Source organism: Centroberyx gerrardi, chromosome 4 (genome assembly GCF_048128805.1).
Source record: "Centroberyx gerrardi isolate f3 chromosome 4, fCenGer3.hap1.cur.20231027, whole genome shotgun sequence".
Classification (NCBI taxonomy): domain Eukaryota; kingdom Metazoa; phylum Chordata; class Actinopteri; order Beryciformes; family Berycidae; genus Centroberyx; species Centroberyx gerrardi.
In genome coordinates this window covers 8,211,628-8,237,582 of record NC_136000.1, presented here as the reverse complement: position 1 = coordinate 8,237,582, position 25,955 = coordinate 8,211,628, and the positions used below count along the sequence as shown (strand labels likewise).

The window sequence follows — 25,955 nt, the reverse complement described above, 5'->3', positions numbered from 1 at the left end:
TGCAAATGAGGTCTGTGAGCTCCCATGGGCTGTCGTGTGACAAGCTGTCTCTCTGCAGACCGAGCCGGCCTACACGGCTGCCTGGTGATCCCACAGACGGCAGATGCTGCAGCTTTAAGCAACAGCGCCCCCTTTAGGCCACGGTCGGCTCAGGAATCTGTGCCACAAAGCATGTAGGAGGAAGTAAGGCCGATTAGTATTATGTCTATTGAATTGAATTGAACTCCACAGTCCGACTGCGCCCTAGGGGAGAATTTGCAACGTCTCCACTTTCGTCTCCTTCTCTTGAAGCCGAGCCGACAGCCGTGGAGATCTAAACGTGTAGTCTGCATCTTTATACCGACGGCACTCGCTTAGACAGACAGGATGCTGGTTTTGGGATGTAGATTCAGTGTCTACAGTCGTTTGCACATTGTGGGGCATTTCATAGTTCACAGCGTTGTGTTCAAATTCAGGTGATTTTAGAATTTACGTGTTTAAGCTGAAGTGTTCAAGTTAATTCCGTCAACTGTGACGGCACCAAACGTTTAACACCATCATTCACCGAGCTGGTATGCTAATCTATGGCCACTGGCACCACTGAACATCCCAGAATGACAGGTTAATCTAATCAAAGACTGATTTCCAGCCCTTCTTAGACAGACTTGATAAATACAGGATGCCCTTATCGCCGGACCGACAAGGCTCTAACCGGAGAAGAGGCATCTACTAGTGCCGTTCCCTTCTATCTGGAATAGACTGCAGAAGTAAACTGCGTTGAATATTTATGATGAAAAGGTTGCACTCCTAAGGATGCTTCTACATGAAGGACTCGCAATTTCTTTGATGTTACAAAAAGTTCTTTTATTCTTTGATAAGACTGACTTGGCATGCATCTGCTTTACTTGCTGCTTTCTCTTACTCTTCTGAGAGAGCACAAATAAATGAAAGTTTAGACTCAATTGGATTAAAGATTATTTGCTCTTTATGCTTTATGAGCGTGTGACATGGGCAACGTTTTTCTACCCAATCTGCTTTTTCTTATGCTTTACAAAGGGTCAGAGAATAAAAGGTCATTCAGTTTTAATATTGTCTATCTGCCTATATATTATGAGCACTAAGGAAGCCATTTTGATCCAGGAAATAATACTGTGTTCCTCGTTCATATCTATCAGCTAGTATTCCCTATCATATGTTTACTTTATATCATGTTCAATACATTTTCAGGGCTTTACAATCATGTCAGAGGCAGAAATGGAATCCCTTTAACATCCAAGTGCACTAAATATATAAACATCAAGGTCACAAGGTCAGCAGGACTTCACATACTGTACAAAGGGTGCGGTGTGATGCATGTGACAGTCAGTATCACTCTGCAAATATTCATTCAACATGCAATATTCCCTCACATAACAGTCTTACTATTCCCTACCTTAATGAGCCAAGGAGCCCAAAATGGATTTTGTGTCCCAATAGGTGTAAATATCAAAGTGGCATTTTCAAATTCCTAATATCAGAGCAGTTCAGAGACATGAGCCTCGCCTCCTGAGATACTTGTTATGCCTAGTCTGCCAGCACAGCCTGCCCTCCAATGTCCTCTTATTCCCTGTCTCTTTGTGTCTCTCTCTCTCTCTCTCTCTCTCTCTCTCTCTCTCCAGCTTAACGCGGGGAATGCTTAGCGTCTCTCCGAACACCGCTCTAACATAATTCCCCCCAAACATCTCTGTGATTTTGTTCTTTTGCCTTTCATACGAGATTGAAACGCAGACTCCTTGACCCCTTGATTTCAATATCTCATTCATAACGGCCACAGGTCCTTATGGGGAATGGGTATTTATCCACTCCTGGCCTAGAGCCGGGCGATAGCAACACCAAATGGATTTATCTGTCACAGCTACCTATGCCGCGAGTACACTACCTGTGAGAGATGTAGCCTCGCGGTTACCTCTTGCATGAATAATAGGCTGCTAATGCCGCCGCCGCTCGCTTGCTCCTGTCACCGGCGGAGGCGTCGTGCCGCAGCAGGGTCGCACCGCAGGGCAGGAGGGCAAAAAGAGGTGAGGGTGTATCAGGGCAAAGGAGGGGTGGAGGTTTAGATGAGGGTGATGTGTGTGTGTGTGTGTGTGTGTGTGTGCACGTCTTTCTGTATGTGTGTAAGAGAAGCAGGAAAGCGAATAGCCACTTTGCCCATGTAGTTAAAATGACTAATTACAACTCTCAAAGCCCAAACTGAGGTGCCAGATATAGAGTCTAGGCTAGTCCAGTCTAGTCTTGTTTATTTATATAGCCCTTTATCACAGGCAAGTCTCAAAAGACTTTACATACCATCATATACATGTCATATACCATATTACATCATACATATACCAGTCAAAAGTTTGGACACACGCATTTTTCTTTATTTTTACTATTTTTCACATTTTAAATTAATAGTAAAGACATCAAAACTATGACATAACACAAATTGAATTATGCAGTGACCAAAAACATGTTAAACAAATCAAAACTACTGTATCTTATTTTTATTATTATATTTTAGATTCTTTAAAGTCGCCGCCCTTTGCCTTGATGGAAAGGTAATGGCTTTGGAAAGAAATTCATACATGGGCATCAACTTCACTGTTTATATTTATCTAAAAAACACATTTCAAGCATTTAAGCAGAAGCCTTTAGATCAAAATGGCTTTAAGAGAATGAAAAACACAGTACATTCAATCAGGTGTGTCCAAACTTCTGACTGGTAGTGTACATACTAAAAATACTATACACATCATATACATCCTATACTAGGTCATACACATGCTTCATATGCATTGTTTACTACACCATATACATGCTACATCATATACACAAACACACCCCCCGCCTATGGGCAATTTCGAGTCTTCAGTTCACCTGACCTGCATGTCTTTGGAAGCAAAGCTACAGCATTTGTCTTCTAATTAAAGTGTTTTTTTTCCCCCCACACTGTGCTCTGAAATGATGCAGCCAGTTGCCACAAGCTGACCAGTACACTTTACATTTTTTGACACCTCTGAATAGCCAGAATGCTGTTGATGTTACAGAGAAAAGCGCTGGGATCGAGTGAAATCTGAACCTGTCACAAAGTGCGCTGCCCTCTTTCAGGAAAGCTGTAGACAGGTTGAAACGGGGCCTTCGCTTTACCCTCCCGCGAGGTTCCAACCAGTGTTTCACTCATAGATATTTGATGAGCCGACTTCCAAAGCACATCTCAGAATGTTTTATATAGGTGTGTGTGTGTGTGTGTGTGTGTGTGTGTGTGTGTGTGTGAGATTTGGGGGAGATAGTTGCGAGCCGAGGTGTTTGGTCAGGAGAACTTGGGGAAACTTGAGACACTGCAGGGCTCAGGTTGAGGATCTCACTTCTAAGACTGTAGAAAAAAAAAAAAGACATAACAAATCAACTTTAAGGCTATTGCACACCGCCAAGGTTGCAATTCAACTTCAATTCGAGTTAATAAATTGGGGATTTAAAGGAAGGTATTGGTGTTTCTCACTTTTTGTGGCCATTTGTTGCGATTTTATTGCAAGACTTTGTTATGACTTGGATGAGTTCCTTTTCTTGGAATATATATTTTGCGGCTGTAGTCATTATGTGTGAAATCAAAATATACCACTGTAAATTCCAACACAAAACATAGTGCAGTGTCTCTCTTGCACGCTTTCAGCACTTTCTACTCGTCAAGGCACTTGCTGCTAGTTTTCAATATCTCAAAAGAAAAAGGAAGTTTTTCCTCTATTAAAAAATAACACCATAGAGTGTCCAGCAATGGACTTAGGCCTCAGACTGGCAAGGATGAAACTGTAATCAGTTTGAATTGGCAATTGAATTGGGTGGGGGTCGGGTGGGTGGGGGGGGGGGTCTATGTTCAGAGACACAAAAGATTCAGACCTGCAGCTCTTTTCTTTGTATCAGCAAACTAGATCTGCTCTCAATGGATGGTGAAATAAGTCTAGTCAATCTGGTGGTATTTAAAAAACTAAACAATCAATACTACTTTCCAGTCACTATTAGGTAAAACAAGTTGTCCACGGTAGCTCATAGCCTCAGGATAGGTAATGGAAATAGTAGACCTGCAATGGGGCTATGAAGTAGAATTTATGTATGGCATGTCTACAGTAAAAAGAAGCATGGCTGTTAAATCACAACCCAAATGAAAGAGTAACAGAAAGCAACCACGGAATGCATTTTCATCTGTGCTCGGGCGAAAAATAACGATCCGTCTCTCTCCCTCTCCGCCTCCTCTTAAATGTCTTTCAAGTCTTTCTTTAAAGATCTCAAAGCAAGGAGAAAGGATTAACAGAGGAATTATTGACTAGTTTTCTTTGAGGGGAAACTATGGAGTGTGTCCATTTGTCTCTGGCTTGGTTTTATCAAGAGCAAAAGTCCAGCAATTACTTTTTCTCTGACCTCAGGGAGATCAAGAAAGTAGGCTCTTGTAATCCCGCTATTGTGCAATGAAGTGGTGTCTCGTTATATTCGGACCGGCTTACATTAGAATTCACTGCTCATGTTGATGGAGGCCAATGAGATCAATCCATTCTGAAAGCCTGTCGGTAGCTGTATTGGCGCTGTTTTGCTGTAGACAGTTACATTCAATTGACTGGCAGCATGTCAATCACTGAGAGAGAGTGGGATTTACCATCTGGTCATGTCAGTAGTGCTATTGAACTGTTCAACTCCATGTTTGCTATTAGTGTCCAGTTACCATGGCCTTCCTCTATATTAAATTGCTCCTAAGGGTACACTGCAAAAAACTTCCATCTTACAAGCCATTTAGTCTCATATTCAGCCTTCAAATCTTATTTTTCGAAAAACAAGAGAAAAATTCTGCCAGAGGTGAGATAACTCCACTTGTTTCCAGTGCAGTTTCACTTGTTTCAGGAGTTTTCAAGACGTAAGTGTCAATAACAAGTCAGAACACAATAACACTCTATAAAATTCTTGAAATAAGTTGATTTGCATTGGAAACAAGTGAAATTATCTAACCCCATTGGCAGATTTTTTTCACTTATTTTAAGAAAAATAAGATTTTAGGACTCAATAATAGACTAAATGCAGTGTATTAAGTGATTATTTCAGAATTTAAATGCTGGCAAAAGCTTTGATTGAGCATTCTCAACTGTGCCCAAAACACAGATCATTTGTGGTGTTTTATTGCGGGGTTAGAAGGACAGCGGGATGATTTGGGGGCAATGGCTGGTTGAGCCGCTCTACAATAATGTAATCAATGGTGTTAATGGAATCTGACTTCCACAAAGAGCTAATGTTGGTCAGCCTCTGCCACCAATTTGCATGGAGGAGGCTGTGGCGTCGTCTATACCGCAGAGAGCCATCTGGAACTGCAGCCCAGTGGCAACAGCCTGGATACACCATTATGCACGGGCACTGCTACCTGAGCCAATCAGCATCACAAGGAGCCCACCGTGTGGAGGCAGCTGGCACGGCGCTTGGCGAGGCAGAAGACCTGGCAGTGTCTTGGTCCCAGTCTCCGTCAGTCTTGGTTTCTCCATCTCTTTCTCTGGGTCCTATCTGTTTCTGCGCTTTTCTATCCGACTCCAACTCTACCCTTTTCTCTCAATTAATATTGTGATACCTTATTGATCTCCACAGGGAAATTATCTCCAGATAATAAGGTCAGATACAGAACAGCGCCCGGCGATCAGGTAGGGATTCAGTGTCTTCCTCAAGGACACATCAGCTGGGCGGATGCTTGCCAACACTGGGGCTCAAACCCAGATCTTCTCTTTAACTTTTGTTTCTGAATCATTCCTTATGCCTGTACTTTGACAGTGAAAGAATATATCTTTTCCTTCTTTTCCTCCAATCCACCCTCTCTCCCATCCTCCCTCTGTCTGGATTTGTCTCCTTTCTATTGTATCTGGCTCACTTTTCCTTTCCGGTTCGTCCTGTTGGCGCTCACCTGAGAGTGCTGAGTGAGAGATATAGTGCTGCTGAAGAGGAACATGAGGAACATATGCATCTATTCAGCAGCTATTTAGTTTCTGCGAGGCTGCTGTGTGTGTTTGTGTGAGTGTCACGTCACAACCTGCCTACAGAAACATCAAAATAACAGCAATGCGCTGATATGAGCCACCATTTTTATGTATTTATAAACTGCATTATGTTTATTCGGCACAAGTTGCATTGTTTTGAACTGCTGTTTAAGAAAGTTTTGTTCTGACGGACAGTTTACATGATATGCTCATAATTTGATTATGTTTTCCAATTTTATTCATATTGTTATCCCTTACAGCTTCTAATTTGAATGAGAAACAATACAATCAATGTTTTTTTTCTCTTTAGGTGCACAGATGCGACGCGTAAAATTAGAAAGAAAGCCACCAAATTCATGAAGAGATTAGGCTTTACATGCCTCCTATTGCGCTAATTTGAGAGAAACTCTATTAAAATTGCCAACCTGGGCTTCTCTAGTTATTGATGTGTAATTCTTTTCAATAGGCATGAAATCAAAACCATTGCTGTTTAAATTGATATCAGGAGTTTTGATAGCGTCATCCGTCCCACAGCACCAACATCTTGTTGTAACACATAAACAAACAAACAAACAACAGGATTGTTGGCAATTGCAAACCCTATCATCAAAATACAATCCTCAATCCCGAGACACTAGAAAACCGCTGAAAAAAAAAACACTATAACAGAGAAAAATATGGCGGTACACAGCATCTACAGTTGAAGCACTGCAGAGCTTTACTGCAGTATTTTCTTCTGGCAGTGTGTGAGGCCTTATTATTGCAACAGAAGCCAGGAATCCTTAATCCACAGGGGTCTCAGTGGGAAGGAAAAGCTTCTTGAACAATCCCCGTTCTGGGAGCCTGTGGTGAAATCCAGCGATCAGTCAACCCTGAGCCCCTGAGCCTCCTGAGGGCTTGGGACTCAGGCCAGTGTTTTACAATAGCCCCGGTGCACTATGGAGAAAGAGAGGAAGAGACAGATAGGGAGAGAGAGAAACAGGAAGAGACAGAGACGGAGTGATGGGGAGAGAGAGAGAGAGCAAAGGTCTGCTGGGAAAGAAACGGCATCACTCAGAAACACAGGGAAATTGGCTCAACATTGGTGTATTCATAGAGCTGAGTTACAAGGCCGGCGGGACACAGGAGTGGGTGTTGATTTCGCACAACGCCTACACACACATATACATGTCTCCACACAGTGTGTCTGCATCGGGCCAATGCGTGTGTATCTGGATAGAGCTTCTGCACAGGAAGCGTTTGCAACACAGGGGAACATTTTTTCGGCGAAAAGGGACTTTGAAACTTCAGTGTCACTGTCATTCAAGGCATCAGCGTCCAACTTCAGCTTTAGCAGAAGCCCACAGGACGCCATCTTGTCCATTTGTAAACGCTGATTTAGAAACCATTCATGCTGTACTGTGCATAATCATGCTAGGCAGAGACCAGAACCTCCTCTATCACTCTGATATATTTTATTGTTGAACTGTGAATGGATCGCCACATGGTTTTAGACAGCCTCCAAATAATAATCCAACTTTTGAAAAATGTGATAGCTTTTGCAGAATGATTGCTTGCAGGAAAATACAATCTACTATTGAAGGTTACTGAAATTATAAGCTATTTTTAGTTTGTTTTTTTAGATTGTCACTTATGAAACAATTATACATATCATATCATATCATATCAATTAACATTTAGTCATGACAACATTTGACGAAAGCAAGCAAATAAATTGACATTCACATACTTTGATTTTATAAGCATCCTGCACCGTCTTGTTCCCAAGGACCTAGAGGTTGACCCTGCACTTTTGGCTCTCTATCCCTCTCTGACCCATCTGTGAATGCAACATTGCAACGGAAATGAGTGTTTATCCACGGCAATGTTTGTTTACATGGTTAACTCATTCAATGGGTGTTGTGATGTCAGTGAATAACAGTCAAAGTATCTAGTGTGTGAACCGGAAGAGTTTAAATCAAAACTTTCCCATGGAACAAATTCTGGTGATTCATTGGATTCTTAATTAGATAAACCTGTGCTCCTTGCTATAAAACTTCCATTGATTACAGGTAAGTTCTGGTGTGTGCAGAGAGCATAATACATTTCACTGGCTGAAGCAAAAGCCTGATGGGACGGACAGCCACCAAAGCTCATGTGACCCTCCTCCAGCAGAGGGCAGCACTAAGTGCTCGCTTGACCTTCCAGCTCTGCTTGACTCCCTGCTGGAGCAGTGGCTGTGTCTCATCCCACCTACTACCAAGTAGGTGTGTTTATTCCACTAGCTCAGAACATTTTGAATTGTAAGACCAATAAAATGCCAGAAACAATAACTAATTACCGAACACATCGCATCCGGCTCCAGATGTCAATGTAGCCCAGTGGAGTGAAGATAATGTGTCTGTAGTTTTTGTGTATTCTTGCTGCGTACAGTACTATTTAGTAGGCAGTGTGCAGTTTGAACTTTCAGACAGTGTGGGATGCAACTTCACTTTTCTTCCCTCGATTCTACACAGCGTAAAACCCTCATCCCTTTTTCACAAAGTACTGAAGGGTAGAAGGGAGGTGCTTTGGATCTGTTCCAGTGCCTTTCAAAAAGGAGGCAAGAACAGAGGATGCACAGAATCATTGAGACTGTTGAAATGGAGCTTTTTTAATAATCGCCTCTTTGCGCTGTGCTTAGCTTTGTATCTGAGTATGCCTTCTGTGCCTGAACAAGCCCAGTACAAATACAAAAGACAGTCACACAATGTCTTATGCTCCCAGCAGGGTTTTTTTTTTTTTTATATGGTAAAAATGAATGATATTTAAAGTATCCACATGGCATCCTCCATCAAGGTTACAGAATAGAATGAGATAAAGTCATTTAAGTCTCCCATGTGCAGCATCAAGCCAATTTCTGCTCTTGATGGAACAGCCTGGACCAATGACAAGGTCAAGAAATTACAAGACTAGTAGTATTATTATGTTATTAAAAGAATATTTTGAAAAAACATTGTTTCTTCATTTACTACAGCTTCCTCCTTCAATGTATTCTTTATTTTGCACTTTGATACTTGTATAACTCAAAAAACATTGCAACAATTAAATTTGTCAATAACGGTTTTATTTGGAATATTACAACTGGAAGTGTATTCGTTATTCTATCTGTCCTGACACACTGCCAAGGCTTTCTTGGTTCTCACACAATGAAACAATTGGATTGCGACCTCTGTTAGGGACCAGCGTCTCACCGCCTACACAACTGCATGCAAACCACGCAATCACTCCGCAATTTTTCACATGCTGCTGTAGAGAATTATCCTGGAGTTCTCCTAATGATGTCTTCAACTAATGGAAACTACAAGTGAAAAATCAACAGTGTACCAGTGTCAAGCCAACAGTGATGCAACATCTCTTCGCCGCAATGGCTGCACAGGTCGCCATGGCTTTTCTTTTTCTGTCTTTCATTGATAGAGAGATGCCTTCCAGATAAACTGACATATAACACACACGTATGTATATGCAAGTATTCTACATACTGTATGTGCAAGTGTTTCATATATTTACATATTTGGTAGTATGTACATGTGAGTGTTTGTGTGTGAGCAGCAAAGTTTGGATGAAGTCTTACATGGTCTCTCATACTGGCATCCTGTCTCATTTACCGCAGTACTGTCGCGAGCCTTTAAACCTGACTGTGATTCAGTCGGTAGATTTGAGAGTACGCATGAATGCACCAGCATCCGTGTGTTGTGAGACATGTGCAGCATCTCAATAGTCACCTCTGCTTCATTCATCCATGCTTCATCCAGAGGGAGAGCAGAGTCTTCAGCAGTTGAGAGGAAATACGGTATTATGTCATCTGATCCACAAAACCTCGAAGCCAGGCTTGTTTCAAATTCAATCTGGATCTCATGAAATTTTGTGAAATGAGCACAATGTCCTAAAATGTAAACACTGTGCTCTGTGCACAAAATAGAAAATGTTTTCCACGCCACAAAAGGATTACATGGAGGAGACATGACTGGAAACAGGCAGCAGTTTGACATTGAAACAGCACTATATGGAAAGTAAGGGGGTGTAGGTCAGATGGGTTTAATTAGATGTAGAATGAGGTCTTGGTGTGTGAACTGCATCAACTCATTATAACATAATCAAGGATTCCACTGGACTGTAAACATATAAATCTGTAAAGAGCAAACATCTGCGAATATGTCAGTCGCTATCAAAGTTGGAATTCTCTCTAGACATTATAAACTGTTTATTAACAACATTAAGAAATATATTTTGTTCATATCTTTAGTACCTTTTACTCTTTATTCACCATATTCTTTAATGCTGCAATGCCCCAATTTCACCTCAATACAGTTCAGTGTATCTTTATGCAATGATGACAAGGGAACAATATGATTTGATTGTGAAAGGGGCAGGCATAGCATATGTTCATATTTGCTGCTAATTTGATTAGTGCACTCATGATACTAATATGATACGCTGTAAGCTTTGAGTTATGTTGAATTATGGTAATGAAAATCAATTTCAGCAGTTTTCCAGTAACAAATATGAACTCTCTTTTACTTGTTGTTCATGATTTGTTTATTTTTCAGCCTCGGTGCCTGCTGAGCTGACAAAGGAAAACCCTCTCTGCTAATACTAACCTTGGCTTCGTAGTTTTTGTCTCCTCATGTGAAATGCCCACTACCAATTGTTGATTATTAATGGATGAAGTTTCTTATTACTTATTTATCACATCAGTTTGCCTGTACAAACACTCAATCACCCCACCGAGATGAGAAGAATTCTTCACAACTCTGTTAGCCTTGAGAAAAATCAGTAAATACGAGACAATTAGTTTCAATATCTTACACATTATATGGATTTGTTTTGTAGAAACAAGGGCTGCATACACAACTTTCAGTCATATTGTGTTTGTGTTGTATGAGGAATATGCCGCAAAACATCACTTATTGATATCAGGTCAGAAATCAAAGGATGTTTTCTTTTAGTTCGAATGAAAGTCTTGCCGCCTCCTGTGCTGCGACTGTGGATGTTTGGATTACTGCAGAGAAAACTAGCTGGTTCATATTTTCTTCTCCTTCCTGCTGCACTTTTGCTGCTTTAAAGCGTCAAGAGCACAGCAGGAGACTCAGTGTTAACAGTAACAGTGATTGCTCTCCCTGTTCCATTTAACAAGTTAATCTGCAGGCAACTGGACGGCTGACATTCCTCTCTTTATCAAGTGAAACAACGCATGAAATTCAGAATCTATACGCTGATTCTTTGGCAGACTCAACTCAGTGTTTGAAAGATTTCTGTCCTTCTCTTTCACGCCAATGAAGTTTTTCCTTTGATGGAGGGGAAAACGAAGAAAAACAGCAACGGATGTTTTAGACATTCATGCGTGATATTATACCACATGGTACTTGGTTAACATGCATGTGTCAAGTGAGAAGATGGAAAAGATTTCCTTGTTGCAAAGCAAGCACATTGGTTAAGATTGTAATGGCAACATGGTTAGTAAGAATAATGTCAGTAAGAGAGACTAAATAGCCATTATTTGCCCGGAAAACAAGAAAATGACTTTGTTGTGTTTATTTTCAGATGTTCTTGGCGTGTGCTATCTTTATCTTTAATGGCTCTGAGTAGTCTGTTTTCATTAAGACTTTGGCTTAGTTATTTATCCCTCATTTTTCATGCATCTCTATATTTTATTAATTTATTTTTTTTCCCAGAAGCATCGTTTAATACCTGAGGATCCCCATCTATCTGCAGACAATGCGCCCCAAAGCATCGCATTAGGGATGGAGATTCAAAGTCACAAAGCTGTCAGGGAAAAGATAAACAAACTGGATGTGGTGAGGATTTAGCCAGGGAGCCCTGTGCCTTTGAAAAGTACATGCTAATACAGATTAAGAGCCACGAATGAAGTTTACAGCGAATGCCAAAACACAGTTTAGGCTGCAACCACTTATTATCAAGTTATATCGCTTTAGAGGATGTGAAATTATTTGATTGGCAAGCTTAATCCTCTCCTCTCCTTGAGCAAGCATACATAAATGAGTGAATCTTGAAGGGTACTGTTCAAAAATTGTCATGAAGGTGACATAAATATTGTCACAAGAATTAACAGCTTTGAGAAATGTGGGAAACACAGCATTGGACATGTGTACACGCTGCAAATGAGTCAACTGTTTTCCTGTGGTGTCATGCATTTGTTGAGGTGAGAAAAGCAAATTAGGTTGACACTGCCTATGGAATGTCAAAAAAGGAGTGTAATAGGCTTACTATGGGAAGAAAGTAACTCTGACAACTAGCGTCTAATGCTAATATCTAAGCACAGAATAGCTGCCTGAAAAATTATATTTGCCATGCCTTTTTCATTATCTGAAAATATTGGGTGTAGATTGTTGGTAGTCCTTTGAAAGCTCAAAATTTGCCCCATGAGTGAACTGACTTTATCAGTGACTGTCAGTCAATGGCTAAAAAAATTCACTGTGGGTACACATGCAGGCCTGGCTCAAGTATTAATTAAAATCCCTTCAGTAACTCTCAGAGTTTGATTTAGCGAGCCTGAAGTGACAGATGGGTGGACGTTTGTACATTTGTGGCAATGTAATGGGCTTCTATGTGTTGTGCAACATCAATCAGTGCAAGAAAAATATGTGAATTCATTTAAAATGGTACTGCGTCTGAGGTCTAATTACACACCAATGTATTAAAAACAAAACTGTAGGGCTTCTAGCTGTAAATTATTGTTAAGTGTGTAAACTGTGACTGAGTTTTCCCTTAAATTTCCTTTTTATGGTTTCAAAGCAACCAACTTCACTTGTATCCCAGGTTATTGCCATGCACATATTCTTTATCTACTGATGCTACTTTGTGCCTTGATCGAAGGATATGTATCCTAACCTGAGATGTCATTTTGATATCTGCCCCCATTTTAAACTGAGAGTTTCACACGTGAAAACATCTGCTAACACTTCTCATTATAACACCGCGTATAGACAGACATAGAAATTTACAGCTTAAAATATGTTTCTTTGCACCAGTATCCCATAAACGTTAAATTCTGATGATGAATCCATATTAAACCTGTTAACACCTCCAGTACAGCACCCATTTAGCTACTTGGCAGTGAGCCTATATGCAGAATTATATGCAGAAGCTGGAGTGCTAATCTTATCTTAATATGCCACAGATTCCAGTGCCTCCTTAGGATCCCACTTGTCCCTGGACAGGAACACATAAGAGGTACAGTATTCAAAAATTCAAAAACTCTCAGCCATGTATATATAATCAGGGTGGGAGTAACAGGTTAGAGGTACTGGGAGTACAGTTATCTGATTACAGAAAAGTTGTTACTCAAATCTATTACAGTCACTAATAAATAACAGATTCACCAGATAAAGGGACTACAGATGATTTTGGATTATTCAAAAACATGTCCGAAGGATAAAGGGTGTCTAGCCTCTATAATCTCTCAAACCTCATTTTACACATTTTGAATTAATGTGTAATACTGGCGACGACTGACGGGAATAAAACCCCTGCTCAAATTGTCTGTAATTTGCAATAAATTGTCAATTATGTCTATTATGTATTCTATGGATTTTGAAGGCAGAACGAAGCATAAATGTAGCTGAAAGTGGTTTAATTATATTACTCAGTGAGAATTCCTGTGGATTACATGACTGCTGAAAATTTTAAAGACCATAATCAGTGATCTATAACAGATTACCTTTTGAAAGTAACCTTCTTTGCCCTGTATAGAATTAAGGTCGCCATGAGCTTTGCCTCTCGCCGCGCTGCTTTCCCTCACAGCTGCTCATGAAAGTGCTTGCTTGTGCTCTTGAACTGACAGGGGTGCGACCTGAACCCCCCCCCCCCCCCCACCCCAATAACTCTTTCTCCATATAAAATCCTGTCCAGCAGCCACACTTGAGGCGCACCGCATGGGGAGCAGTGACGTTACACAGGTGGTTCGAGTTTATTCTCACTTTTCTCAATACAGGTTGTTACGGGGGAACAAAATGCGGTGAGGTCATGAATGAATACTTTTTTATTTTTTTTTATTTTTTTTCCAACACTTTGAGTGACACCCACAGCTAGCACACAAAGAAGAATGAGAGGAAAATTGAACTATAATTAAATCAAACAATTGAGCTAATGAAAAGTGAGCCATTACACTAATGACAGAAAATGAGATTGGGCGCATACTTTGCTGAAAAGGCATGGAAAAGTGTACATGATTAAGAAACTGAATGGTGTTTTCTTTTTTTTTTTTTAACATGCTTCCGTTAGGCAGTAAATGGGTCATTGAAACTGCTGCAACTTTGTCTAATGGAACTAAGGCTCTTTGTTCAGGGGGTACTTGACTATTACAGTGTATTTTAAAAACAGTAGATTCGCAGTGATTAGAGCAGACCGTTGTGATTATCTGGCAGTTGGTTCAGGTTATTATCCCGACAGTGGAAAAAGGTTTAGAATAACATTGACATACTGGCTGCGGTTTAATCAAGTCTGGAGGTTTGAGAGCGTAGCGGTGGTCTGGCCAGACGGCAGCAGCAACACAGGAAGGTGATATTTGAGCCTGTGTGGTGAAAGCTAAGCTTCTCCGCTCTGCCCGGGAAGACTTGTGAGGTGATATTTCGGCAAAACGTCCTCAGTTACTTGCCTGTGTGAACATGTGAATTACATCAACTGTGAGAGAAATGAGATCTGATCAAAACTTGCTGAACTGATATAAAGTTCGGTAAAGCGACTCATATATAGCAGCAAGCTGACATGGAGAAATGGTGGAGATATTTGTGCGCTTATGCAACAGTGTGTTTGATTCTGTGGAATCATAGCAAGTCCATGCATTACTAAACCATTTCAGTAACTTGATATAACAAAAAAAAAAAAAAAAAAAAAAAAATCCCATGAATTGCATCAACTTACTTTTGAAAAGGCGGGTGCACCACACATGGACTTGCATCATGTGAAGTGCTTATATATATGCTAAGGGGGCCACTGGTGATGTGGATTATGTAAAAGTGCCTGTGCTCTCGCATACTGCAGGAGCCCACTCATATCTGTGGGTGACATCCCTCTAAGGCAAATTACGCTTCCCCAGGGAGGCAAGCGTGTCATCGGTGCAAACAGTTGGCTGCGACTCACAGGGAGCATTTTAATTGTAGCTTGTGTCATGCTGAAATAATCAGGGAGGCTGCGGTGTCAGAAAAGGTTGCCTGCAATAAATAGTGTCGTGTTACAGTTGCCATGTGTTATTTTACAGGTTTTCTTTTCCCTCTGAAGACATCCGCAATCACTTACACCCTTTTGTGGAGTAAACAGTTGATAGGTCCACTTCATCTTCACTCTGTCTCTGTTGTTTTCCCAACAATTTAATGACATTTCACTGTGTTGTTGTTGTGGAGGTGTAGAGCAATTTGCCACTGGAGGTGCTGTTGAACCAAAATAAAGATATTGGCACCTACTGTATTTAGACTGTGTTTAAAACATGAGGAACACTCACTCTATGTAAAAGACCAGGGGCATGCGGGTGAAAGCCATATTTCTTCATGGATATTGCTTATTATATCCAGTTCAATCAAGAGTGGGAGATACAGTATAGATGAAGTGGAAGGAAACATGTTAAAAAAAGACTTCTAAGCCTCGTGACAATTGAGACGTGGATTGTGCAAAGGGGGTGCAACTCAATACTTGGAAGGTATTCCTAATATTTTGAACACTCAGTGCATTAGCCATCACTGAAATCACCAGCAGTTCAAGCGTAGGAGGAATAACACATTCGACAGTGCTGATTAAATTCACAGGGGTGTGATCAAATCATCAAAAAAAAGTCACGCACACTTTTTGGGAAAAAAAATCTCTCTGCCATTTGTGCAGAATTTCCCTTCTGATTCTTAGTTAGTAGTAAAACTAGATGGCTTTGGAATGGATTATCATATTTTATCACTAAAATATGCCTGCTAATTCAAAGATTATTATTGAGGCATTGTTTATTCAGATGGAAAAAGCAGAAGTCTAATTTAACTGCATGGGCTGCATTCAAGAGTGAATTACTGTTGTAAAATGATTCCACACCCGAGAGGAACTGTTTAGAAAATTCTAATTGTATTCCCATTTCAGCTGTCAGAAGGTACAAGGAATAATTTGCCAACCAGCTGATTGTGAGACAGGTGAAATTGAGCGTACATGCTTTAAGAGTGAACTTGAGGTTTAATCTTAGCATCCAACCAGAAAATACTAATCCTTGTGGGGAATATGTGCATGTTCATTAAAAAAAAAAGAAAAAGTCAACTGGAGAACAATCAGTGACAGCACTTCCCACTATAAGTGAAAGTCTCCCCCTCTCTCTCTCTCTCTCTCTCTCTCTCTCTCTCTCTCTCTCTCTCTCTCTCCCTCTCTCTCTCTCTCTCTCTCTCTCTCTCCCTCTCTCTCTCAGTGCGCCTTAGATAAACTTGCAGTGAAACTTTTCAATTGTCTCTCCCCTATCAATAGAGCAGAGACAGTGAATGCAAAAAGGATTTGTGTATCCAACACAACCCACCTCTATTCCACGCAAAGTGTGAGCTTAATTAGCTTTGGGAGCAGGTTTGTTGAACAAAAACAGAAAGAACGAGACATTGATCAAGGGAAAGGCTAGGAAGATAAAGCACCATGAGAGTTGAGCAACCTGATTTGTCTTTAATTAAAAGTAAAAGGTTTATCCTTGCAGAAGGCAGCCTCCGGTCTCCTAAGGCCACTCCAATTACTGAGTGAGACAAAAAGAGCCCTTCAATTGCAGGAGTGGCCAGAGAGAGAGAGGGAGGGAGAGAGAGAGAGAGAGAGAGAGAGAGAGAGAGGGAGAGAGGGAGCGGGAGAGAGGAAGAGAGGGAGAGAGAGATAGATGGCAGTAGTGGTTATGGGGGGTTAAAAGGAGGAGAGTTTGTAAACTTTTTCCCACCAGGGGCAGACATAGCTGGAGGTTGTGTGTGTGTGTGTGTGTGTGCATCTACATATGTATAGTGAATGTATATCTGTGTGTGAGTGTTTGTGTGTGTGAGTTTTTGCACATGTGAACTAAATGTGTGTTCAGTGGACTTGCACTTCTGTGTGCGTAAGCGCAGAGGCTGGAGGGAGAAGCAGGGCGGGACTTTCCGATCATTTTTTTGGGGGGGGTGGGGAGAGGTGGGGTTGAGGGGGTTGAGGGGGTGTGTAGGGAGGTGGAGGCATCCCTCTCAGGATCCCTCCCCGGCCCTGCCCCTTCACATAGAGGAGGATCCTGTAGCACCAACTCAGGTCCCAAAACTGGAAAGTCATTCAGTCCCTTCTGAATGGAGTGTGTCTAACGTGAGAGTGAAGGACTTAACTTACAGCACTAGAACATGAGAGCCCCGCATTTGGTCCTGGTCGGTGCCTTCCTGACCCTGCTGCGTCTCCCCAGCCCCGGCCATGGAGGTAAGTGCCACTCCAAATCAGTCTGCCAGCTGTTTCCTGTTCCCCCCCTTCTGCTCCTCTCTGACAGAGATGCACCGCTTGAGGAGGGGGGGAGATCAGATCACTCTCCCTTCCTGAGGCTTCCCCCAGTGCAGAAATCAAAGAGCGATTAAGTGCTGATGAGTTAGCCCCTCAAACCTGAACCTAACAACTCTCCTTCACTTTTAAGCAGCACTAATACTGCATGAACCAAAAAGTCTGTAAAGTAAATTCTCGACCGAAGTTGTAGCTTTTTTTTCCGGCACAGAACATATTTCTTTTTAGAAGAGAACAGATTTCTTTTTAGAAGTGAACAGATTTCTTTTTTTGCATTTTATGGTGTTCGTTCTGCACTCTCACAGTCCTCATGCCATTCATCGCTCAGCGATGAAACCCTCCTTTTCCTTGGATGAAACTGAATACATCAGGGGGAAAGATGTGCCAAGGGTCTGACCCAGTCCAAGGTCTGAGACAACTGTTGGTGTCAGTTCTAATAGAGTTTTCTTTTTTTTTTTTTTCAGTCTGCGCCCGTCTGCGTGTGTGAGGGTGTGTACCTTGAGAGTGTTTGTGTTGAAAGCATGTTGGCAAAGGACAGGAAGCAGTGGAGGAGGTGAGGTGAGGTCCCTCTGCCGGCAGCGCTGAATGGCTCTTTCAGAGGAAACTGTGCACAGCGGCAGGCAGAGCTGCTCCTTATCCACCCAGAGAGGAAAGATGAAAGAGAGAGAGGGAAAGAGGGAGTAGTGATGGAGTGAGAGAGAGAGAGTGGCAGTGTGTATGTGTGAGAGAGAGTGTGTGTGTGTGTGTGAGGGAGGTAGGGAGGGGGGTTGGATGCTCGAAGGGCACGGCCCATACAATGGCCCCACAGTTCATGGCCTCAATCAGCTGCACAAGTACCTTTCTCGATATGATGCAGCAAAGCAATTCTTCCCCCCCTTATTCCTCTTGAGCGTGAGTGTGTGTGTGTGTGTGTGTGTGTGCGTGTGTGTACTGTGTGTACAGTGTTTGGGCGAGGCAAATCTGGCCTTTGACCTGGTTCACGTATTGGGTGGTGTGGGGGGTGGAGGGGGGGCACATGAAACGATGTCTTTGAACAGCTTACTGAATCCCCTCAGCGCAAAACTGTACACATGGCAAGTTGGCAGCGTCGGCGGTGGACTTGGAGCAGATGTTGAGCCCATTGTGTTCCACCGGCTGTCAGATCTTCAAAACTCGCACTGGAAATTCCACTCCAATTAAGTCTGGGCAAACCTCGATGAGTGTCTCATTGGCAGCTAAAGAGAAAGAATGGCTCTTGATCTGAACGGAGGAGTGTTGCTTTGTTGCAGTGGCACAGAATCAAAGCTCAGCTGGAGAGCTGAATTCATTTCTACTTTACTGTGATCTGTTCACCGGGAGCATGAAAAGATTAATCTGGCCTTCTGTTTGCTCATTTATAGATAAGCACCATTGATTGGCATGACTGTAACACCTCCATTGATGAATTAGTAGAATTTGCTGGCATTTTGCATTAACTTTTTGTATCAGTGTTGGCTGCAAACTGCTATCAGCGATGTGTGCCGTGTCTATATGCAGAAATACATGAGCAAATAGTCAGCATTCACTGGATAAATGGTGCAGAGACACATCATTTTGGCACAGATTTAGGATTGGTGGAACGTACCGCGGATCAAAATCACACAATAAAACAGGCAAAACTGTATTTGGGTACAATTTCCCCTCATCCAATTATCTGCTGGCACAATCCCCACAGCCTCAGTGTGAACAGTACTCACCCACTGACCCTGGAGAACTAAATGCTAATGTTGACCAGATGTACTGAGTCACTGATTAGATTTTGGCCCCCCTTTTGCTCAGCATAATGCCTGCCGCAAGCTGTCAGGGGGACGCTTCCACCAACTACCTGGAAGGCTTACTGAAGGTTTCATTTCTTCCCTGTGTTTACATCTTCATAAGTCACAGGCCGTGCACCGCATGATACCCAGATGCCTGGATGTACTTGAAATCACTGGCATCTCTCTTTAAATCAGTACTTTGCAGTCTTTCTTCGTCTGCAAGTATGGGATTGGTGTAGCTGCACTCACGTATACCATATTCTTTCATGGAGGGATATGAGCAAATGCAGAAGAGTAAGGGATTTGAGTCTGTGCATCATAAAAAAATGACCACAGCACAGTCAGCCTTCTCCTATTATATGGTTTTCCATGAGTTTTTTTCAGTGGTGCAGTGTACCAAAAAATGCCCACTTTCTCACAAGCCTATGCCATCTTGTTTTATCCGCCCACATAGCAGCCACAGTAACTATTATGATGTGGATGAGCATAAGCAGTAGCTCATGCGACACTAACCCAACCAAATCAATTCTATAATTTCCCATGAAGAAAATATAAGAGCAGTAAAATATGTGCTTTTCAACATCAATATATTTTAGCGATACAATATACTTAAAAACTTCCTGTTGAGCCTTCTGGAGGCGTCATGAGCCGAAACACCTGTGATATGAGCTTCCCACTTAATGACATACCAGCTTTCACCCAACCCCCTATCCTAGAACACACAAGCTGTTGCTAAATTGGTTCTCACCTCATCACCTTATCATGTATTGGTAAATGCCATTTCTCTGCAGAATGTACTAGGGAGTCACCTTTTTGAGCAGTGGCAGGAAGGCGCCACTAGGGTTCTGCATTCAGCAGTCATGTACAGTCCCCCGACCCCCCGACCTCCCCAGGTGTATACACTCAGATGAGACTAAACAGGAAGAAAGTTTTGGCTGAAATGAAATGCTGGCCAGTTATTCCACTGCATAGACTAGAGCAGGAAGCAGGAAGCACATGGAATTGAACCCAATTAAATGATTAGTAACCTAATCAAAGTAACCACCTCTCATTTACCAAAGATATGAAGCCAAAAAACATAAAGTGTAGTGTGTCAAATGCTACAAATATATGAAGTGAAGAGGCCACTGCATAACATTATAAGTGCATTGCAAAGATTGAATTAGGCTACACTGAGTTCTGGATGCTCGCCTTTAAATTGCTCACACATTATAAGACAATAATGTCTGATACAAACATTGCTTAATGATTTATGCCAAATTGTGAGGGTTTTAGAGATGACTTGCTCCTGAATGTGTTTGCACTTTGAATTGCAAACCTTAAAGAGGGGATTTGCATCCAGAGACTGCATATGAGCCTGCTATCTCCCCAGGAGTATAATGTCACTATGGTAACAAGAAAAAATAAATATGGATTTTGCCTGGGCTTCGCGGAGCGTCTGTATACAAGGCCTCCATGTGTTCCTTGAGAGTTGGCAGGGCGAACGGCGTGACTACAAGTGTCTGCACAGAAGATTAATAAGTCCAATATTTGCACTGGGAAATTGATGAGATTAGTGTTCTGGTGGCTCTGCTGGTCCAACAGACAAGCTGGGCGACCCTCCCCTCACCTCTTACTTTAAACAACGCAATGTTAGGACAGAATAGATATGTGGCAGTTGGTGTAAATCCAAACAAGAAAATCAGAGTGTTTATAAATGCACAGTCCCTTCATGGAAATCCCTCTACATCTTGTGACTGAATGACCAGGAGTCCATAAAGTAAATATAGTGTATACAAACTGTTTGAGGCGTCTTCAGGGAGTGAGTTGTTACATGCTTATTGTCCATAAGGAGGATTTTTAATGATAGGCTTCATAATAAAGGGATCAAATTCTCACATGCTCATTTTTCTGTCACAAGTACTTTACTATCCTAACATATGTCTTTCTATTTAAAAGAGAATGGACTCTGGGGATTTCTTGGCAGAACGAGGCATTTTTTCCTAACATCTTGGGCTCTGTGGCCCCTTGTTGAAGATGACTAGAGCTGTACATGAGTCAGTCATGTCCTTAGGAAGGCATCAAATTCTTCACAGTAACAAGCTTATGCTTGTGGGTATATGGAAATGAGGCCCTCAACATTGCATAGCATGGGAGAAAATCAATATTGATAATGTTTCTAATATGATACAACCTCTCTCCCTTCTGCCTGTCTAGCGTTTTATCTTGGCACTTTGAGAAGGCAAGTTTGAGTGAGTCATGGTTTATTAATTAACTTTTTGGGTTGTGGCCTGAGGCAAACACCACTGCAAGAATCCAAAGTTAGTTGTATGGGCTAACCCCTCGCTCCACTCCGTGCCCTGCTGTAACATCATCTCACTAGTACAGGTAGGCTTTTATATTCAACCTGTGCAGCTTTGGTTGAGTCCTGGGCAGCAGGTTGGGCAGCAAGGTTACTAGTGATTACAGTGATTTGATCCCCGCAACAGCCATATGTCCTGTGTCCTTGAGCAAGACACTGAACACCTAAGTCCTCACTCAGTGTAAATTGCTGTGGATAAGAACGTCAGCTAAATGCCTAAAATATAAATGAATCCCTTGGACAACCCCTCCTCCAGTGTGTGGATAACCATTACATCATTTATCTCATTGAATTAGAGCCATAGGCCTAGAATCAAAGCAGGATCAACACATGTAACGAAGCGATCAAGTTGAGTCTTCCTTGATGATGTTACAGGTGCACAACTGTTGAAAAAGAAAGTGTTGGAGTAATGCTGCCTTTGTTTTGAATATATACCACTGGTAGATGCCACACTTGCTTGGGCTCAGGGACTTCAAAAGCACAGATCGTAGTTCAGTTTATTCTCAGTGTGATGCAAAAACACGGAAAGAAAGGCATGTCCCTTGCCTTGAGGACTCTATAGTCCCTTGGCAGATGATCTTTCCCACAGTGCTCTCTTTGAGGCTGTTGGCTGTCAACGGCAGGCTGCTCGGATTATATTTTAGGGCTGTGATGTGCTTAGAGCAGGCAGACAGCCCACACACAGACCTCATTTAGCCCTGGGTGTGTACACAAAAGAGTTCCTGTACACAAACAGAAGCCAAGGCTCCATCCTTAGGTGGAAGGTCAGAGGGCATCTCATGGTATGCTCCCGTGTTGTTTTGACCCCTTCAGAGTCAATCAGATACAGACGTCTCCATGCAAGGGGGTCTGGCAGAGGTTTAGAGATGGTTAGTGTACACCCAGATTTCTGGTCTGTAAGTGTCAGGTTGGGATTTCGAGTTGGGTGGGCCCTTCTTAATCTGTGATTACCTTTTCACCATGCAATTTTATGCAACTCTAAGGACACAGTCTTGCCCACAGCAAGAGCTGCATGTTAACTTCTAAGGATTACCCTGTAAAAGTAATGTTCCTTGCTCAAGAGCACTCCAACACTGGTTGATGAAGAAGTGGGAAGTGTGTGTCATTTTCGTCCCCAATTTAGACTTTCCCTGTGAGCACAAGGTCTCAAACTTCTGACCTTACGGCAAAAGTTCTTTAACCGTTAGATGTGATGTCCTAGTATATTCGAATTGACTGGTACATCCCTAGAGCAAACAAACAGCATTGTGTGCAGGCTTATTGTGTGCAGAACCAAACCGTTGAACAGCAACAGAAACATGTGGGCAACAGTTGTCCAAGTACATGTGTTGTGGAGCAGCAGTTCTCAAGGTGAGGTCTGGGGATCACCAGGGTTCCTTGAGGGTGTTCCAGGGGGTCCCCAACATGATGATGAAGTTTAACATCACTTGGGGGCACATGGGGACAAAATCTTATTAAATTGGGGTCCTTGACCTAATGTATGTCTTGAAAAGGTCCAATACTGTTATATTGTATCGGGAGGACTTGCTGATTTGATGAAACCTTAACGATACCCGTGGGGAAATTGGGTCATCACAGCCACAGAGAATAGGATATAGATAAGTATAAGATAAATGCTGAGTACTGAAGATAACAACAAATTAATAATTGCAACAAACAATGACAAGAACCAACAGAATTGCGAATAATAAAGCAAATAAATATATAGTAAGTAGATGTACAACACTGATAATGTCATGCTCATTAGGATACCAGTAGGACCGCAGCAATAGGCCAAGATCTGCGCTGCAGCATTTAAAGTCAAAGCTTGTGTTATGTCCCCAAGAAACGCAGACTGATATTCTGCTCCACTGCAGCAACTGTACCCGGCATGTTTATTTTTGATAAGAGCTGTTGGGGAATTTAGTGCCCAAAATGAAAACTCCAGAGAAATTTCTCATCATCACAGAACTGCCAATTTTTCAATAAGCAGGAATTATGCATGAGCAGATGTCTCGATATGAGTGGCCTCTATGGTATTTTTTTGCTTGTGTTTTTTTTTCAGAGAGTAGGCAGCATTATCACTTTTTGGTTGAACAAAAGGATCTAATTCTACACTGTCTGCCATTGTTTCTCTTATCCATTGAAAATAAATTGGATGAAAAAAGGAACATCAAAATGTCTTCGCACCCCTCAAAGGCTACAACAGAATCGCTTTACCGCCCAAGATCAGTTCTCAAGATCTTTACTTGTAGTTTGTCCTAAATATCATTAACTGCTAATATTATCAGTTGTTATCTCACTCCATGTTATCATAAGATACAAATTAATGTCTAAATTAGATTTAGCAAAAGCACACGCTTTGTTAAACATATAATACATTGCGTGTAAATCGCATGCTCTGATCAGTGGAATCAAAGTGATGTGGCCAGTGGGTAACATCAATTTACTACCTCTAAGCCACTGGAAAAGCTGCATGAATCATGGGAAATGTTTCCAGTGTTGGGCTGATTCATCTGAGATGTGTTAGGAAAGGCCTGAGGTTTCCACTCCGACATCTGGAGTCAGCTTGGTCGGTAAGTAGCATGGCCAGAGCTGGAGGCTTTAATCAAAATGTCCTTCCACTTCCCTAACTCCTAATATAGACAAAACAACAGCAGTGAAAGAATGCGAGTGTGCCAAATGTGCTGCAATTATTCAAGTTTTCAAGAATACTCGCTATTAGATCTTAAGTCGCTCTGGAAGCATAGCCATGGAGAGAGCAATCTGTTATCAAATAAGCATCTTTTGTGTTTGTTCTCCCAGCAACTCTCCAACTCATGGGAAGTTTTTTTAGAAAGTTCTATTACTGAATTACATAAGCCACACACAGTAGGTTTAATTCGTGACAATAAAAAAAAAACACCTCTTTGAAATTCATGTGTTGTATGTTAAATTTTGGATTTGTTAAGTTTAAATATATAGCATTATACCTCAGAGATTTTAGTCGTTATTTTTACAAATGTAGCCAGGCCAGGGCGGTAGCTAGCACATGAATATGACTCACAGTGTTAAATATAGAGGAATCCAGTGCTAGTGTGGGGACTCCCTCCGGGCCAGAGGGTGCATGACTCATAAACACAAGGCCGCAGTGGTTCATCATGAGACATCAGACTCCAAACTAATAGTTTTGTACTTCTAATTAGCTCCCGACTGTAAAACCTTATTAGCCTTTGCTCCAAGAGCTATAGTCTTCAGCTTTAGATGCATGTATATGTTCAATAATAGAATTTCTCGAGAGATAATTTATGAAGCAGGTTATTATAAAGTATTCCTACTCTATGAATTCCATTACGGACTGCTCATATGCAAAGTTACGATACATTGTCTAAGTTTGAAGATTCTGGCAAACACCTGACTTTGGGGTGACTTCAACATAATTTTCATTATTTTCCATGAAAGTGCTTTCTCGCTGACATAAATATGAACACCCCCTTGTTCATCCACATAGCTTGTCTCCTACTCTATCATTCCTACAACATGGCAGCGGGAGGCTGCAGTTAGGAGGGCCACTTTTCACAGCATGCTGACATGGAGGCGGATCAGCGCCAGCTCCCATCCTGTTGAAAATCTTCATCAGCACCGCCGAGGGACCGTGAAGTGTTCTGAGTAATTTGACGCCAGACGGCCTCATCAGAGGCTGGGTTCAGACAGAATCAAGGGGGCTGGGGATAGCACCAGGCTTGGGATCTGGCAGATGACAGTCTGGAATAGATTGCACCAGATAAATATAGCCAGACGGGAGAACCAACAAAAGAGCACATTGCTTCACATGGGGTTGACGAAAGAGGAAGCGGGAGGAGAGGGTTGACTTGGGGATTCAGGGTGGGGATGTGTGTGTGTGTGTGTGTCTGTATGTGTAAGGGCGTGTATATGTGCTGTGGTTCACACAGATCCCAGTGTTAGGGGCCAGAGCCATGTCGTCATCCAACTGGTTATGCAGGCTTAAAATAGCCAGAGGAAATGATCTGTCCCATGAAGTTTGGTTTGACTGACTGTACAGCCTCCTCCAGCAGCATGGAGCAGTGAGCGGCTGCACAGTAGAGCTCAGGCTCATATAACCTGGTTTGTCAATCCAGACGACCAAGCCCCTTGTGCAGTCCATCTTGTCAAGGCATTAGACAAGCTAAAAATGACACCACAGTCTCATAACATTTTGTGAAACGAACACAAACTCTGAAATGCTGATTACGTCTTGTGGACACGAATTCCGTGAAGATTTCGTTCCTCCACCACAAATTGGATTATGTGACAAAATCATGAATTGGACACGCCATTTTCTGTTGTTTGTCACGTGAAAAGGTTAGCGAACGGTTAAGTAAAACATCTTGGGTTAAGGTTAGG

General features: G+C 41.9%; 1 protein-coding gene across 1 annotated transcript in view; it reads left to right on the top strand.

Moving 5' to 3' along the window:
* Positions 1 to 17,282: 17,282 nt before the first annotated feature.
* Positions 17,283 to 25,955, top strand: part of cspg4 (chondroitin sulfate proteoglycan 4) — a 65,465-nt gene continuing 56,792 nt past the window's right edge. Inside the window, exon 1 of the mRNA XM_071922318.2 lies at positions 17,283 to 17,402. Within this exon, the coding sequence (XP_071778419.2) occupies positions 17,330 to 17,402 (73 nt within the window). The 5' untranslated portion in view covers positions 17,283 to 17,329. The remainder of the gene's footprint in view (positions 17,403 to 25,955) is intronic.